Source organism: Elgaria multicarinata, chromosome 7, assembly GCF_023053635.1.
Source record: "Elgaria multicarinata webbii isolate HBS135686 ecotype San Diego chromosome 7, rElgMul1.1.pri, whole genome shotgun sequence".
NCBI lineage: Eukaryota > Metazoa > Chordata > Lepidosauria > Squamata > Anguidae > Elgaria > Elgaria multicarinata.
The window spans coordinates 2,253,144-2,271,237 of NC_086177.1; the positions used below are offsets into that span (position 1 = coordinate 2,253,144).

Consider the following 18,094-nt stretch of genomic DNA (forward strand, 5'->3'; position numbering starts at 1 on the left):
TGCTGCTTCTCCTACATGCAGCAAGGAAATGGCGGGCTGTTTCACTACAGCCAAAAAAGTCGGATTTTCCGGGTCTTCCTTTGCAATGGTAAAACAAGCAGAAGGGGCGGAAGATGCACGGGAGGCCGATGGCATCATAAAAAAGACCCGCAGAAAACCATGAGTGCCCAGTAGTGAGCGTGTGAAAAAAACGCTCATCTGATGACACACAATGTCATCTGGAAACACCCCTCCTCCAATTAAATTCCATGAGTGAAGCAGGGCGATGGTGCCATAAAAGCCTTGTCTGGAAGCACCCATTCAGTCTGTTGGGCAAAAGATGTCTATGCGTTAAAATATAAGCCTACGAAGTATTTGTGTCTAATTTACGGTTCCCCTTTTTGACTCACATGGCTTCAGAGAAGAAGATCCAGTGAGCAGCCTTATGATTCACAAATGAAAGAAGGAAGTGTCAGAGAGATGGGAGGGAGGCAGCGGAGGTAGACCACGTCTGCATGTGAGGGCAGGTCAAGGATGCATGCTGGTGCTAAGATGTCTCCTGCTTGGATGTGTAGCAGACACTGAAGCTCTTTCTCTCATCGCTGCCTCCCTCCTTTGGGCTCAGCAGACAGCTATTCACTGTGTACTTCCACTTCTCATTGCAGCGTACAGAAATGTGCTGATCTCAACCAGATGAGCACCAAGAACCTGTCTCTGCTCTTTGCACCCAGCCTCTTCCAGACTGATGGAAAGGGGGAACATGAGGTCAAGGTGATGGAGGACCTGATTGACAACTATGTTCACATCTTCAATGTGAGTGGCTTCCCTGTCCACCCTACCTGTCCTGCCCCTCATAGGTCTCTACTTTGGATCTGTATTCACTGCATCTCTTCTCCTGCCCCACAGATTGATGAAGACCAGGTGTTGCAGATGGACCTGGAGAACAGTTTGATTACTACCTGGAGGGATGTGCAGGTACTGCAGCTTCTCCTGCCTATCTTTTCAGCATATTGGCCAGCAGGTATACTGGGGATAGCCAAAGAAACATTCTTTAAGGGCTTGGAATCACTAGATTACTAAAAGATTGATGACTTGGGAATGTGCTTGAGCTGACATCAGATGAGAAGGAATGCTCTGTCCATAGCATTTGAACTTTGTTGGCTCACGGCTCCATCACACCAGCATTTTATCACACTCTCATCACCCCTAGTTTGCAGTTTTGGAACGCAGCACTGCCTGCCTGTCCTCTTCCCCTCCCTTTTTTATGTTTTCCTATAGCAGAGAAAGTCTGGATTATTTCCCCCAAACAGAATTAAAGTTCCCTTCAGCCCCATGTAGTGCTGTCATCTCAGTATTGCCTTTGTTGGGGAGTGTCCTTTGAAGGGAGAGCTTGCTGATGAAAGAGGAGAGTAGGGCGGTTCTCCTCTTCCACACCTGTGTCAAATGAATAGGCTGTGCTGAGCCAGTCTAACATACTTTTGCTGCTCCAACCCCACCCTCCTGACCTGCGGCTCCCTCGTTTTTAAAGATAAAAGAGAAGAAACTTGGAACTGTAAGAGCACTCAAGTAGGGCTTTAGGCATGCCAAGTTTGAATCAGATCAGTTCATCCCTTGATTTTATAGGATTTTTTAATTCCCCCGCCCCTAAACCATTCCTTCCCATTAACACACCTCTCTGATTCTGTACAGGGTTGCTTTAGGGCAGAATTGCAGGTGTGTGTGTTCAGTGGAGCTCATTTATTGCCCAGGTTTGATTCCCTTACTCAAGAGTAAATCCCATTGATTTCAACTGCATTTACATCCAAGTCATACTAAAATCCGATGCATGCTTACCTTTGAGTAAACCTCATTGAACAGAAAGAGACTTACTTCTGAGTAAACACATAGAACTGACTTTTAATAGTGTGGTCACTCAGAAGCTTTTTTTTAAAGTCTAAAACAGCAAACTGGAAAGAAGCGCTCTGCAACCCTATGCTTACTTCTGAAGTCTTACTTCTGTTTACTCAAAGGTAAGCATGCATCAGATTTTAGTATGACTTGGATGTAAATGCAATTGAAAAAAATGTACATGCAGTTGAAAAAAAAAGATAGAAGACAACAGAAGAAACCAATGTGGCTCCACAAAAAGCTTAGAGATGACCTGAAAACAAAAAAGGACATATATAGGAAGTGGAAGGAAGGCCAGCCTACAAAAGAAGAGTACAGACAGGTTGCACAGAAGTGCCAAAATGGCATCAGGAAGGGTAAAGCTGAGAATGAGCTGAGATTAGCGAGGGATGCTAAAAGCAATAAAAAGGCTTTCTTCAGATACGTGAGTAGTAAAAGACAGAGGAAAGAAATGGTGGTTCAACTGCTTAATGAGGATGGCAAATTGATAACAGATGGCAAAGAAAAGGCTGAAGTGCTCAATTCCTACTTTGCCTCAGTCTTCTCCCAAAAGCAGGTCTATGACCCCCCTGGAAAAAGTGAAGCAGAAGTTGAGGGGGCAGGATTACAGTTTGAAATTGATAAACAAATGGTCAAGGAACACCTAATTTCTTTGGGTGAGTTCCAATCTCCAGGGCCCGTTTCAGATCCCCGAAGCGGAACGGACCGATCTGCACCTTCGACACCCAGTTCTGGAGCAGATCGGGGGAAGTGTGGAGCAGTTCGGAACAGTCCGAAGCTCCAGACCCAAGTAAGTGGGGGAGGGGAGTTTACCTGGCTCCCCTGTCCTCCGCCGCCAGTTAAGGGGGCGGGGGGCAAGCCAGGGGAGGAGGAAGGGTGCTTACCTGGCTCCACCTCCACTGCGGTCCATGCAGCAGCAGATGGCAGAGCCAGGTAAAGAGGAGGGGGCTTATTCGGCCCCCATTTTGTCCCCCCTTCCCCACTTACCTGCCTCCGCTGTCCACCGCGGAGGCAAGTAAGTGGGGAAGGGGGCAAAATGGGGTCCAAATCTCAATCCAGACCTCCGGATCTCACTCCAGATCCGGTTCTGGAGCAGATCAGGGGAGGTTTGGATCAACCTGAACCGGTTCCGGCCCGATCTGGAAGGTCTGGATTGGGATCCGAACTGGTTCAGGGGGTTCAGCCCTATTCAGGACCGCAGCCCTATTCCGGCACCTCACCAGTCTTCCATAATCTTTGCAAAATCATGGAAGACTAGTGATGTGCCAGACAACTGGAAGAGGGCTAACATTTTCCCTATCTTCAAAAAGGGCAAAAAGGAGGAACCTGGGAACTACAGACCAGACAGTCTGACATCCATGTCTGGGGAAATTTTGGAGCAGATTATAAAGAAGTCAATTTTAAAAATCCCAAAAAATCAAGGGATAAACTGATCTGTTTCAAATTTGGCATACCAAAACCCCTACTTAAGATCTCTCAGGTTCCCAATTTTCATCTCTTTATCTTTAAAAATGAGGGAGCTGTAAGCATTTTGGTTAATTTCCGTAGGAGCTCCAATGAGCGAGGGGGGAAGGCTGCCACATTGATCACAATGTCCGTCAACGGCAAGAACCACTGAACTAGAGGGGGAGGAAAAAGGGTGGGGTGGGGTGGGTGCAATAGCAGCGGGCGGGCAAACAAGTGAAAAGAGAGTTCACCAGTGTAGCGATGATCGTGAAAGGGAGAAGTGCTTTCCCCGCTTATGAAACGGAGGTAAAAAATGCGCAGTCAAACCAGGGGTGGAAATAGGTGTGATGGAGCTCTCATACTGCAACAACGAGCACAGACACTCTCTCTCTCTCTCTCTCTCTCTCTCTCTCTCTCTCTCTCTCTCTCTCTCTCTGTGTGTGTGTGTGTGTGAGAGAGAGAGAGAGAGAGAGAGAGAGAGAGAGAGTCTGTGCTCGCTGTTGCAGTCATCCAGTGATGAATATGCATCTGTACACCAGTCCTAGCAGTGAGTAGTAATCAGATATTATGGAGGTGCTACCATTCCATTATTGCTTTCAGTTAATGCTGGTTGGTGCTGAATAGAAACTGTCAAGAAGAATTCCAGTCCTCTATTCACTTCCTGATAAAAACCATTTATTAATGGCAAGAGCAGCCACTATGGAGTTCAGCATCCCTTTCCGTCCAGCCAGGAAAGTTGTTCGGTGCTGCTCATCCATTCCAGTATTGCCCAGTATGTTCCCACTCTTGCCCAGTACAGCTCTGTCTGCTTTTTTCTGCCCTTCATTGCTACCTCACCTTTCTCCCTACAGCTCTCACAGGCTGGTGATATAATCCTAGAGGTTTACCTGGAGCAGAAGAATCCTGACTGTTGTGTCACTCTTAAGGTGAGCAACAGGCCTCTCAGCAACCGCTGTCCCTTGGTATCACTTGTTTATGTGAGAGTAAGACATCTGGCATTTTTTCAGGAAGAGAACCCAGATCAAAGAAAGTTGGCTTGTGTGAGCGAGCCCTTTGGAGCAGCCAGAGCGCCCGTGCCGGTGGGAGGAAGGGAAAAGGGCTCACAGCTGTCATTGAGACGTGGAAATGCTCTTGCTTTCCTATTGACCCATTGCCAACTGCAGTAATGGATTGCAAAGTATAGCATACGGTCTCCTCGGGTCAGACTTGGCTTGATCACACATCGACACTTTGGGCTCTGGGTTGGCTTATTCTGAACTCTGCTTGCCAATCAGGTGTCCCCTACCATGAGAGCAGAAGAACTGACCAATCAGGTGCTGGAAATGCGAAACGTGGCAGCCAGTCTAGACATTTGGCTGACCTTCGAGGTCTTGGAGAACGGTGAGCTAGGTGAGTGCATGAGGCAGTACCCTTCTATTGCATCTGTGTGAGATTAGGGCTGTAGCACTATTTCAGTGACCACCAGGATTGGTGAGGGGTCTGGAGAGATCAAATCCTGTGAGAAAGGGTTAAAAAGGCTGCATATGTTTAGCCTGGAGAAGAGAAAATTAAGGGGACACATAAGAGCTGCCTTCAGATGTCTGAAAGGCTCTCATGCAGAAGATGCAGCAGACTTGTTCGTTGTTGCTCCCAAAGGCAGGACTAGAATCAAGGGGTGAAAATTGCAGGGAGAAACTTCCTGCTGGTAGAAGCTGTTCAACAGTGGAACAGACTGCCTCAGATGGACTCTTTGCTGGAGATGTTCAAGAAGAGGCTGGATGGCCATCTGTCTGGGATAGTGCAGTTGCAATTCACATCCTGAATTGAGCAAGGGATTGGACTAGATTACCTCCAAGTTCCCCTCCTACTCTAAAATTTGATGATTTTGTGAAATACAGACTATGTTCATGCTTGCATCCTTGACCCTCTGGCAATGCTTAGTTTCCTGGATAACTTCCCATCTCCATCAGCAGAATATGGACACATACTGGACTCTGACTATCTCTGGCCCTCGTTTTTCAGAGCGTCCCCTTCATCCCAAGGAAAAGGTTCTAGAGCAGGCCCTACAGTGGTGTAAACTGTCCAAGCCGAGCTCTGCCTATTTGCTAGTGAAAAAGGTGCCCATCAAGGAAGGCAGCTGCCTTTTCACAGGTGAGTCAGCCTGCTTGCCACTTGGAGTCAGCCCTGCCCACTGATGCCTTTGAAAGAAGCCAGTCAGCCCCCCTGCCCAACTTCTCCTCTCATCCATGTAGTGATAAGAGTCTAGGAGTCGTGGTTAGGAAATGGGGCTGAGGGAGGATTTCTCCCTGAAACTCTGGAGAGTCACTGCTGGTCAGAGGAGACACTCCTAGACTAAATGGACCAATGGTTTGATTCAGAATAAGGCAGCATCCGATGTTCATAATGTAATGGCCAAGTGTCTGTGATGGGGGCATAGCTCCATCAAAGAGAACATGCTTTGCACTCAGAAGGTCTCAGGTTCAATCCTATTTCTTTCCTGTTAAAGCAGGGACAGGGAGCCCTTTTGAGGCCAAAGGCTGCGTTCACCCATGGGCAAGCTCTGGGCAGCTGTATTGCTGTGGAGGGCAGGGCTGGTGGCAAACGCGGGTGGGGCTTGAACCTCCCTGACCTGCATGCGGTTGTCCTAATCCAGGTCAGGATTGCTTGGATAGAACTATAAAGGTCAGGATGAGCTGCACGCTCCACAGCATGTGGTTAGTCCTCTCCCAGAAGCCCTGGACAGCCCCTGCCAGAGGGCCGCTCAAGGCAGACAGTGCTGGGCCATATGGCTGCTTCATGGGTTCAGGTTCACTGCAGAACCTGGAGGCTGGGGCTGTGACTCATCCATTGCTTAGCCTCTAACTGCCGGCTCCAGCACTCCTCTGGCAAGTGCAGGGCCTCCTTTGCTGCCAAGCTCACCCCCAATGTCCCCGTTGCCTTGCAGGCGCTAAACGTGACAGTCCGAAATGTGGCCTGCTGAGGTGCCGTGAGGAATTGCCCAGGCTCCTGGGGAGCAAGTTTCAGGGGCGCTACTTCGTCATCAAGGACCACAAGTTGCTTCTGCTCAAAGAGAAACGGGTATATTAGCAACCCAGCTAATGCACGTATTTATTTTACCTGATCTTGTTGGGGGTGGAGGGGGGAAACCTGACCAAGGCAGCTTACAAAATGCAACATTAAAACAAATTTACAAGAAACCAAAAAAGAAAAGAAACTAAAAAAGAGAAGGAAAGCTCCCCACCCCCACCCCCAGCACTAACAGAAGTAGCAGAAAACAGCAGGAATTAACAACAGAATATTTTAAAGTTTGTTTATTATATTTATTTAATTTATATTGTGCCTTTCCTCTAAAGAGGTCAAGAGGGCATCCATAGTCCTTCTCCCCGTTTTATACACGCGACAACCCTGTGAGGTAGGTTAGGCCGAGAGTTGGTGACTGGCCCAAGGTCACCAAGGTCACCTTTTGTAAACCGCCCAGAGAGCTTCAGCTATAGGACAGTATATAAATGTAAAAATAAATAAATAAATAAATAAATAAATAAATAATAGTCTAATGCCCTGACCACTACACCAGCCAAAGTAAAAATAAGACCAAACTAAAACCAGCTAGCCTGTTTATCTGATCCAGGAACTGAAACAGTCAGGACTTAGTCTGAAACCGTGTAGCATTTGAGCCTTGCTGGCCTTTCCGTCAGCACCACAAGTGAAAAAGAAAAGAAAAAGGGCCCTGCACCTGGTAGATATCCACCAAACCTCACTTACATTATGTTTTTCTACAATAAAATGGTGGTTATTTCCAAGTAAAAATGTTTAGCATCAGCGCAGCAGAAGCAAACTCCATTTTATTCTGCCCTCCACATGTGTTAGACTACAGATCTAGGCCATCACCCCAGGTAGCATGGCCTAAGATGACAGGAGTGTCCATGTATCAGGAGTGCAGAAGCAGTTGTAAAGCACAGAATGGCAGTAGGGGCAGAGGAGAAGTGAAACATTATTTGTGTGCTTCAGAACTGAAGTAATACACATTATTATTATTAATGATAATAATAATAATTTCATTTATTTATTTATTTATTTATTCATTACATTTTTATACCGCCCAATAGCCGAAGCTCTCTGGGCGGTTTACATAAGATTAAAACAATTAAAAACAATATACAAAATTTTAAACCACAAAAACGTGCAACATACACAGAAACATACATCTAAAAACAACTATAAACAATTTTATAACCAGCTATAAAAACAGATCCAGGATCGATGAAGTTCATCACATATTGCTAAATGCCTGGGAAAAGAGAAAACGTTTAACGTGTCACCGAAAAGATAGCAATGTTGGCACCAGGCAGGCCTCAGTGGGGAGGTCATTCCATAATTAGGGGTGGCGGGCACCACAGAGAAGGCTGCAGTCCTTCTCACAATAAAAGCAAGAGGAAAATACCCAGAGGTTCTCTGTCTAAAAGCTAGGGGCTCTTAAAACTATTATGTCATGGTCTTAAATCACCTAGCTGCACCACTGCACCAATTACAGTACCCCTGACTTGTTTGCATTGTGTTTCAGTTGGTTTTCACCCATCCAGTTCCTCACAACCTAGGTGAGATGTTTTAAGTGGCCTCACTGATATGAAGCATTGCTCAGGGGCTCAATGAGAGGAACAGGAAGGATAAGAGGAAGAATTTAGAAAAATCGAAACAGCTTTATTGTAAAAAAAGAAAATACCTGGGGCGGGGGGAAGCCCTGTCAAGCTTGAAATACATTAGGTCATTTTGGGGAATAAAACTAGTTATCTACAGAACCTTTGGGTATTTTCCTCTTGCTTTTATTGTGAGAAGAATTGCAGCATTCTGAACTCAAAGCAGGAATTAGTCTTTCTGAATTCCTGTCAGTGCTCTCAGGTGAAGTGGTGGTCCAGATATGGCGGTCCAGATGATCCCCCACTCACCCCTCCACAGGGTGGTTGACATCTGAGTGGGGCCACACTCCTGATGTCACCTGGTCTCCATCAAAGGGCAGAGTGGAGCTCCTCCAGCCCATGATTCAGTCGGGGACCCAGGACTGCTGTGGGTCAGCTTCTCCTAGCCCGTGCAAAGCAAAGCTGCCCCCACCAACAGTTGGGGACTATCTTCACTGCACATGGGCTTTCCTGGCTGAGAAAAGTCCCCCCACAGCAAAGATGGGTCCCTGACCAGCTGGAGGAGTACTTTTCCAGCCAGCGCCTTAGTCGGGGCAGCTTCACCTACCGTGTGCCTTCCCCCACTAGCGAAGATGCAGGGCAGGTGAAGCACATAACATGCTGGTCCCCCCACCCCAAATGGGATGGCGCACAGTGCACTAAGAAGTAGGGCTGATCTGGAAGTGGACAAGTAGCCTTCCAGATCAGGCTCGAACTGGTTCGGGTCGATCCGGACCTTCCCCGATCCGCTCCGGAACCGGATCCAGGGCGATATCCAGAGGTCCGGATCGATATTCAGATGCCATTTTGCCCCCCCCTTCCCCACTTACCTGCCTCCGCAGCAAACGGCAAGGGCAGGTAAGTGGAGAAGGGGGGACAAAATAGGGGGCAAATAAGCCGCCTTCCCCCCCTTACCTGGCTCCACCATCCGCTGCCGCACAGACCGCAGTGAGGGTGGACAGTGGAGCCAGGTAAGCCCCCCTTCCCCACTTACCTGGCTCCATCATCCGCTGCTGTGGTCCATGCTGTGGCTTCGTCTGCTGCCCACACCTAAGGCCAGAAATAGGCCACAGCCTATTTCCGGCCTTAAGCATGGGCAGCATTCGAAGCTGCCACCCAGGCTGTGGTGGCGGCGGCCAGCGGAGACAGGTAAACCACCGTTCCCCTCCCCCACTTACCTGGCTCCGTGGCTGTCGCTGCACGGACTGCGACGCCACTGCCAGGTAAGCCCCCCTCCCCCCTTCCCCACTTACCTGGCTCTGCCGCCATTGCCGCAAGGATGGCGGCGGCGGACAGGCGAGCCAGGTAAGCTCCCCTCCCCACTTACTTGGCTCCAAAGCTTCAGAACGGTCCAAATCACTTTGGACCGTTCCGAACCGCTTCAGGTCAATCCAGACCTTCCCCGATCCGCTCCGGAACTGGGCTTAGGAGGTCTGGATCGTCCTGGCCCGCTTCGGATTCAGGGATCTGTAACAGAGTGGAGCACACACCTACTAAGAAGAATCCCAGCTAGCCTTGGCCTGGGAATGGGGTTAAGGAGGGAGCCTCTGTGGGCCAGATGGGGTTTGGGTTGTTTTGGTAATGCTAATAACACCTTCTGTCTTTGAACTGAGGGTTATCTTCTTACTCTTCATGCCCAGAGTATCAGGCCAGAGCGGGAGTGGCTGCTGGACATGGCCAAGATTTACATGGGGATTCGGAAAAAGCTGAAGCCACCTTCACAGTAAGTGACTGCAGGATCCTCCTGAGCTCTGTGTGTGGCTGAGAGCATTGCAGCTGGGTCTCTGCCACAACCACAACCACAACCACCATCTTAGCACTGATTGCTTCCCTTTATGGGCTTATGGATGGAACCTCATACTTGCTTAGGGTCACCCCTAAGTACAGGGTGACCCGATGAAAAGGAGGACAGGGCTCCTGTATCTTTAATGTTGTATAGAAAAGGGAATTTCAGCAGGTGTCATTTGTATGCATGCAGCACCTGGTGAAATTCTCTCTTCATCACAACAGTTAAAGCTGCAGGCGTTATACCAGATACAAAAGAGGGCAGGGCTCTTGCAGCTTTAACTGTTGTGATGAAGAGGAAATTTCACCAAGTGGTGAACGCGTACAGATAACACTAGCTGAAATTCCCTTTTCTGTACAACTGTTAAAGATACAAGAGCCCTGTCCTCCTTTTCATAGGGTCACCCTGTACTTGCTGTATGCTTCCAGAGGCCCAGACATGGGGATGGGGCATAGTTCAGTAGCAGAGTGCATGCTTTACATGCAGAAGATCCCAGTTAAAGGATCTGGAGTAACAGGGGTGGGAAACACCTGTTCCTGAGACTGAAATACTGGATTAGATGGACATCTTACTAGCAATTATACATAGGCTTCAACAAAAGCGAGCCAAATAACCAAATAAGTACCCATTTGAAGGAGGCATCTATATGCCACCCATTCAAATGTTGTTGTTATTATTATTATTATTATTATTATTATTATTATTATTAATAATAATAATAATAATAATAATATGTTTGTTTATTTATTTATTTATTTATTTGTATCCCGCCTTTTGCCCAATGCTGGGCCTCAAGGCAGCCTTACAAAGTTTAAAATATACATGGGGAGGGGGGGAACAAAACCATAAACATTTAAAATACACAACAAAATTATAAGACATTAACATAGATGGAGGGCCAGATTATTCTCCAAAGGCCTGCTGGAACAAAAAAGTTTTAGCCTGCTTCTGAAAGCCCATCAAGGAGGGAGCCAGCTTAGTTTCCCCGGGAAGAGAGTTCCAAAGCACTGGAGCAGCCACCAAGAAGGCCCTCTCCCATGTTCCCACCAAGTGTGCCTGTGAAGATGATGGGACTGAAAGAAGGGCTTCTCTAGAAGATCTCAAAGTATGGGCAGGCTCATAAGGGAGAATACGTTCTTTCAAATAACCTGGACCTGAGCCAAACGTTGAAAGCATTATAAGGTCCTCAGTCAGTTGTATTATAGGAGGTGAATGTTTATCCTTCCAATGTTATGATATCTGACTTTTAGATGTAAAAAGGACATGGGGAATCCATTTATGCTGACCATTCATTAATTTACATGAAACTGGTAAATAATTTAAAGGAGCATCTACATCAGCAAATATTAAAGACTATTCCAGGACAAAAATTATCTATATAATAACCTCCCAAAAAGAAACAATTACTGGGCATTGCCAAAACATGTTTAAAAGAAGCAATAGCTGCATTGCACAGCCAGTAATTAGCTGAATTAGACAATCACTTAATTAAGACACATTGAAGTACATAACAGACACAAAACAAATGTTTTGCAAATTAAGATGCAGCCCTAGGTCCATAGATGCAATAGGTATAGACGCAAAGTGGCAATCCATTGATTAGGCAGAATCAGACAATCCTATTCCATTCCTGCCTAAAACCCTGTATATCATGTTTATTCACCAATAACAAGTATTTATAGACATTGATCATGGGTTGCTTTGCCTGACCAGTAAATGCTTCCAATAATGACAAAGAGTATGGGCATTTCTTCATGAGCCTTTTAACTCCATTTAAAGAAGCCAGTTTATCAAAGCTTCTGCCCCAGATTCCTTGTGGAATTAAGATCAGTTCTTTTACACATTTTTTTCCAGGATTTTTCTTTTTCTGCCTTTCTATAACTTCCATTAAACAACCACTAGGTAGCCTGTGGTATACCAGAATTGCACAAATTCACCAGGGTTTCATGCCACTATTCACAGAAATATCAGACTTTCCTTGTTAGTTAAAAATATATATGCTATAACAGTTGCAAAGAATGGAAAAGGTTCTGGAGGATGACGACATCATGTAAAGCACCCACAAACAACCATGGGTTAGGAATCCTGGGTGCACAATAAATGCCTTGAGTCAAAAGGCTCCCTCATGCTGTAAAAGCAGCCAGAACAAACTTAGATACTAACAAATGCTGCAGTTGCAAACATTGCCACTCAGCAATAGCTGGCAAATCATATTTGGCATGCAAGATAGAAAATTATTTTTAAAAACTCATTATCAGTACCAAATAACTGATCCAAAGAAAAATTGCTTTATCTGTCCATGTCCATGATAAAAACATTTTCTTACTAATTTTTAGATCTGGATTGCCCCATAAAGTCAATTTAGCATGAGAAAATGAATCAAACTGTAGTTGACAAGACATGGTATGCCACAGCTCTCTAATTGTAGAAACTGTGGGACATTAGGTTCTACACATTCTTGTATGTCTAGAACCTAATGCCATCTATTTAGAGAGAGGAACCAGACAAGAAAATTCTAAAACTGACAGAGAGCAGAAGATCCAATGCAGACAGAAAAGAACAAATATCAGTATAAGTCAGCAGATGTGCCTGATGGTATAAGGCAAGATCCAGAAAATCAAATCCATATTCTATAATTATATCCTTTTCAGAGATAATTTTGGCAGAGAGGACCAAACGTCCATCCTCCCTCAAACGTACAGAAAAAACACTGGTTTTCTGAAAATAGTTGCCAGGTATAGGTAATGGAATCCCACATATAACATAAACAATCTGAGATACAGTATTTGTCAAGTGTATTTAATTTACTCCACAAACTCATCTTTAAAAATGCAAATCTATATAAATCCTGAGAAATCTCATTTATCAATTTATTCAAATTAAGCTTAATCATTTGAGATATATCTCTGGGAATAGGTATTCTAAGATAAGTAATAACATACGGGCACTATAGAAATTGCCAGACTGCTAATACACTATGACATACAGAATCTCCAATCAGCATCAGTTAGAGACACTGACCAATTAATTTAATAACGTATTAAACAGCTGCATCAGTGCTGGCATAGACAACTGGGGTTCAGAAATAAACAATAAAAGATCATCAGTGTAAAGAATAATTTTAATTTCTAAACTATCATGCAGAAATCCATGAATACTAACATTCTGTCTAATAGTACAAGCCAGAGGTTCCAAACATAAAACAAATATCATAGGAGAAAGTGGACATCCGTGTCTGGTTTTCATAGAATTTTACATGGGTCCAGACAATAGTGTCTTCCATTTGTGGATCTCCCATGTATTTCTGCCATTTTTTCTTACCAGAAAAATACTGTTAAGAAAGAAAAGATGGAGTAGCTGCACACAATGCCCTTTCATGGTTAGCGCTAGAGTCCTCTGTCTGGAAGTATGCTCTGATAAGGTTCGACCCCCATCCCTTCTTTCTATATGATCTGTATATTTATATGTGTTGATGCAGCCATGTCTAGCTTGGCTCTTGGTCTTTTCTTTATTTTTTTAAAAAACTTCCCTTAATCTGTATTTGTCTCTGCTATAGGTGGGGTTTTACTCTGTACCTAGAAAAACAACAACTGTGAGTATCTTTTCTGTGTTGCCTAGTGGGTGTGGGGAGATGAGCTATTCCTAGCATCCAGGTTGGCTTCTGTTCCAGTGCTTTTTTCATCTCAAGCACAGAGGGATGGAAGGAATCTGTCACAAAGGGACTACCTGTGCTGTGTAAATTTATTTATTTATTTATTTATTTATTTAAAATATTTATATCCCGCCCTATAGCACTAAGATCTCAGGGCGGCGTACAGATGGCAATATAATCCATGAATGCCATCCCATATCCCTGTTGAAATGGCAGATGGTATGTTGTCTATTTTCTGATTGGCTGCATTTCAGCCTAACACTACTCAGACGCTGTTTCCATCACTTGTAAAGTAACTACCTGGCTACTACCTACTGTTCCTCTGCCCCTCGAGTGACACTGGGGAGGAGAGACACTATGCAGTGGTGTAAACCACAGGGCGCGGGGGCGGGCTCAATCCCCTATTGGGATTTTCCAAAGGGCGCAATGCCCAACCAGGTAAGTTCACAGCCTGGCTGGTAGATTCCTCAGTCAGTCTCCAGTTCTTCATCGTGGTCTCTATGCATCACACATATGGGCTTTGCGCCTGCTCAGAGACCGAACCGGAACCTTCTATAGCTAAGTGGAACGTTTTAGGCGGGAACCCCTCCCCCACGCTACTGCGCATGTCCCTGGGGTTCCCGCCCTCACCTCAGTTCTTCGTCGTCCGCCATTGTGCCTAGACCGTTAGAACCAACCTCGTAGCGTTTTCTTCACAGTTTCTCTTAAAACCTTTCAAATCTTTCATTTCTTCAACCTTTCTTATATCTCTCTTTCTTCTTCTTACCTTAAAAAAAAATGTTGTTGTTAGTTAGTTTTTCCTCAGCGACTTTCGGTCGCGGGCGCCTGAGCCGCATGGCAGTGAAGACCCCATTTCGTAAATGTGTTAAGTGCGGAGCTAAGCTCCCCCCCTACAGACGGACACTCCCTGTGCGTTCTTTGTTTGGGCGAAGGCCACAAAGTAGAGGCCTGCCACCATTGCATGGCATTTACCAAGCAAACCAGAAAGAACAGAACTGATCGCCTTCGCGCCATTTTGTGGGAAAAAGCTCTCAGAGCCACAGACACAACGAGAATGGACAAAACGACACCAAATAAGTCCATTGCAGACCATAGCACCGAAGTGTGCGATGAAACCAGAGCAAATAGTAGGGCATTGATACCACTCACACCTGGACGGTCATTAGCGAGCTCCGCGGCCAGGAAAATCACAAAAAAGGCCCAGACTTCTAAGTCTTCCTCTGAGATAGAGAAGAAGAAGAAGAAAAAGAAGAGGGACACAGGAAAACCCTTGCCAAGGTCTCCCCGACCCTCTAAGCCGACTCAGAGTCACTCAACTCCTCCTTCTGTACCGACAGCTTCCGCAACTGTCTCGATACCGAGACCTCAGTCGATACCGAGACCTCAGTCGGTACCGACAACCATGCTACCGACTTGCCCTCCAAGCCTATCAGAGGGCGAGATACGAGATTCGGCTTCCATAGCTTCATTTAGAGATCCCGTAGGGCTCTTAGAGACCGAAGGAATCATTCCTCTGCCACAACCGTCACCAAGACCGACGGCTACGGAACGCACGCCAAGACGTGAATGGGACAGAGCTTCCCAGTACTCTGAGCACCAGTCAAGACATGACTATTATGACTGGGACTACTATCGACCTCAAAGATATTTTCAACATGATCGGGATTACCAATACCCACCTGAGTCTTACTTTGCCCAGCCTCCACCAACATCCAGGGTATTCCAAGTACAATTAGCTCCACCTCCGTCCCACCAAGTCTCTCCTACATCGACTCATCTACGTCACAGCCACGCCTCTTTGATACCGGCTACTGCAACCACCACGGTACCAGCTCAACAGGAGCAGTTAGAGCCAGCGCAACAGCAGTTGCAACTCATTACACTATCCTCACCCGAGGATGATTATCCGTCCGACTCCGAATCCAGAGTATCAGTTACACCATTGGTACCGTCACCAGAGGATGCCATACATGCACAGGATCCCTCATCACCATCTGAAGACATGGGCAGATTCTCCGAGCATATGCTAAGAATGGCCCAAGCACTCGGACTGGACATACAACAATCAGATGACCCTGTGGATGATCCCATTTACGACGTGTTTCGCACTAAAACAAATGCAGCAGTTGCCATCCCTCTCCCCCCTGCTTTGAAACAGACAGCACAACTCTCATGGAAGACACCAGCTTCTACACAAGCGACATCAAGGAGATTAGAAACTCTCTACCATATCCAGGAGGGAGATGCAGAGTTTTTAGCTCAACACCCAAAACCCAATTCCATTGTAGTAGAATCAGCTCAGGGTCAGTCACAAAGGTTTCATTCTGCCCCCGTTGATAAAGAGGGAAAGAAATTAGACCTGACAGGTAGAAGAATTTATTCCTCTGCATCTCTTGGTATTCGAGCCTCTACTTACCAGGCAACGATGGCTCGATACCAACTCTTCCTCTGGGAGAAAGTAGGTTCACTATGTGACTATCTCCCAGAGGACAAGAGAGAGTTGGCTAGGGTCTTTCAGGCTGAAGCCTCGGCCATAGCTAAACAACAGCTATCTACTGCCAGGCACCAGGTTGACTGCCACTCTAAAAGTATGATGGGTGCCGTATCCTTAAGAAGACATGCATGGTTAAGATCTGCCAACCTAACTTATGAAACCAAGTCCAGGATCGAGAACATGCCCTTCGACGGCGAGGGCTTGTTCAACACCAAAACCGATGACACTTTGGACTCTATCTACAAAGCCTGCACTACAGCAAAAAAGATGGGTTTCTCTGCTCCTCCTGTACAGTACAGACCGAGACGGTGGACGAGGCCATCTACCCAACAACAGCAACAACAGCGTCCTCAATACCAAGGACAGCCAAGGCAGCAACAGCAACAGCTCCAGAGGAAAAGACCCTACCAGGGTCGTTTCCAGCAAGACAAACGCCAGCCCGACTTCAATAAGAAGCAGCGGGTTTGACTCCTTCGCCCCAGATCCACTACCTTTCGCGAACCGCCTAGCACCCTTTTACCATCGATGGGAGTCAATAACATCCAATTCCTGGGTGCTCACCATCATCAAGTCGGGGTATGCCATCGAGTTCGATGTCCCCCCTCCTTCTTCGGGAGTGAAAGTAACAGCGCCGTCCCCTCTTCTGTTACTTGAGGTACAAACCTTACTAGCGAAGGGAGCCATCTCTCCTGTACCCACAGAGGAAGTCAACCAGGGTTTTTTTTCGCGTTACTTCACGGTCCCGAAGAAAGATGGGGGTCTTCGACCGGTTATGGACTTAAGGCAATTAAACAAGTACATCACCCCCAAAAAATTCCGTATGACAACGATAGCTTCCATTCTCCAGCTGTTACACAAAGGGGTTTGGTTTGCTGTGGTGGATCTGAAAGATGCGTACTTCCATATTTCCATCAGGAGGCCGCATCAAGCTTACCTGTAATTCTCTATCGGCACGCGCCAGTTCCAATTCACCGTCCTTCCCTTCGGACTTGCCACAGCACCGAGGGTCTTCACGAAGGTGATGGTGGTAGTGTGCACCCATCTAAGACAAAAGGGGATTTACATATACCCGTACTTAGACGATTGGCTTCTGGTAGCGGACAACAGTTACACGCTCCAGAGGGATATACTAACCACTCTCAACCTGTTGGACTCATTAGGACTATGGGTCAACGAGGAGAAATCCATCTTGACACCACATCAGAAATTGGACTTTATAGGGGTAACCCTATCGTCTCGAGACGGGAGAGCATACCTGCCCACGTCCAGAGCAGAGACCCTTTGGGATCTAATCATTGTTACTGAGAGCCGCTTAAAACTCTCGGCATGGACAATCCAAAGACTGCTAGGTCTAATGGCAGCGACCACCGCAGTGATCAGGTTTGCAAGACTCCGAATGAGAATCTTGCAAGGGTGGTTTTTAAGAACGTTCAACCTTCGACGCAATGCCCGCCGAACCTACCTGTCGATCCTGAGGCAAGTGCGAGCATCTCTGAAGTGGTGGCTATTGATAAAGAATCTCTTAGAAGGGATTCCATTTCAACAAGAAACTCCTTCAGTAACGATCACGACAGATGCTTCCTTGACCGGATGGGGAGCACATTGCAACTCCCTCACCGCCCAGGGTCGTTGGCCTCCTTGCCAGAAGGAACAGCACATCAATCACCTGGAGCTCTTGGCGGTGGAGAATGCAATAAAGACCTTCGCTCAAATTATCGAAGGCCGGAATGTTCTCATTGCGACGGACAATACCACTGTAGTTGCCTACATCAACAGGCAGGGTGGAACAAGATCACACCCTCTGACCCGATCGGCACTCAGAATTTGGAACTGGTGCATAAAGAGAAATACTTACCTGACTGCGATCCACGTAGCGGGAAAGGAGAACATCATCGTGGACTCCCTCAGCAGGTCCTTCCACATCGACCACGAGTGGGAGCTCGACACCGAGACGAGAAAAGACCTCTTTCGATACTGGGGACAACCTGCTGTCGATGTCTTCGCTACAGAAGAAAATGCAGCTTGTTCCAAGTTCTGCAGCAGAGCAGGAAAAGGAAAGAACTCTCTAGGAGTTCACCAGAACGTGGAAAGGAGAGCTTCTCTACATCTTTCCCCCTTTCCACTTTTGACAAAAGTAGTAGCCAAGATCCAGGCAGACAAGTCGGATTGCATTCTGATCACAACTTGGTGGCCTCGAC

General features: G+C 46.5%; 1 protein-coding gene across 1 annotated transcript in view; it reads left to right on the plus strand.

Annotated features, from left to right (window-relative positions):
- Positions 1–18,094, plus strand: part of ARAP3 (ArfGAP with RhoGAP domain, ankyrin repeat and PH domain 3) — a 73,038-nt gene that overhangs the window by 33,530 nt on the left and 21,414 nt on the right. Inside the window, exons 23-30 of the mRNA XM_063130044.1 lie at positions 645–792; positions 886–954; positions 4,164–4,238; positions 4,587–4,701; positions 5,314–5,442; positions 6,236–6,369; positions 9,605–9,687; positions 13,307–13,342. Coding sequence (XP_062986114.1) covers positions 645–792; positions 886–954; positions 4,164–4,238; positions 4,587–4,701; positions 5,314–5,442; positions 6,236–6,369; positions 9,605–9,687; positions 13,307–13,342 — 789 coding nt within the window. The remainder of the gene's footprint in view (positions 1–644; positions 793–885; positions 955–4,163; positions 4,239–4,586; positions 4,702–5,313; positions 5,443–6,235; positions 6,370–9,604; positions 9,688–13,306; positions 13,343–18,094) is intronic.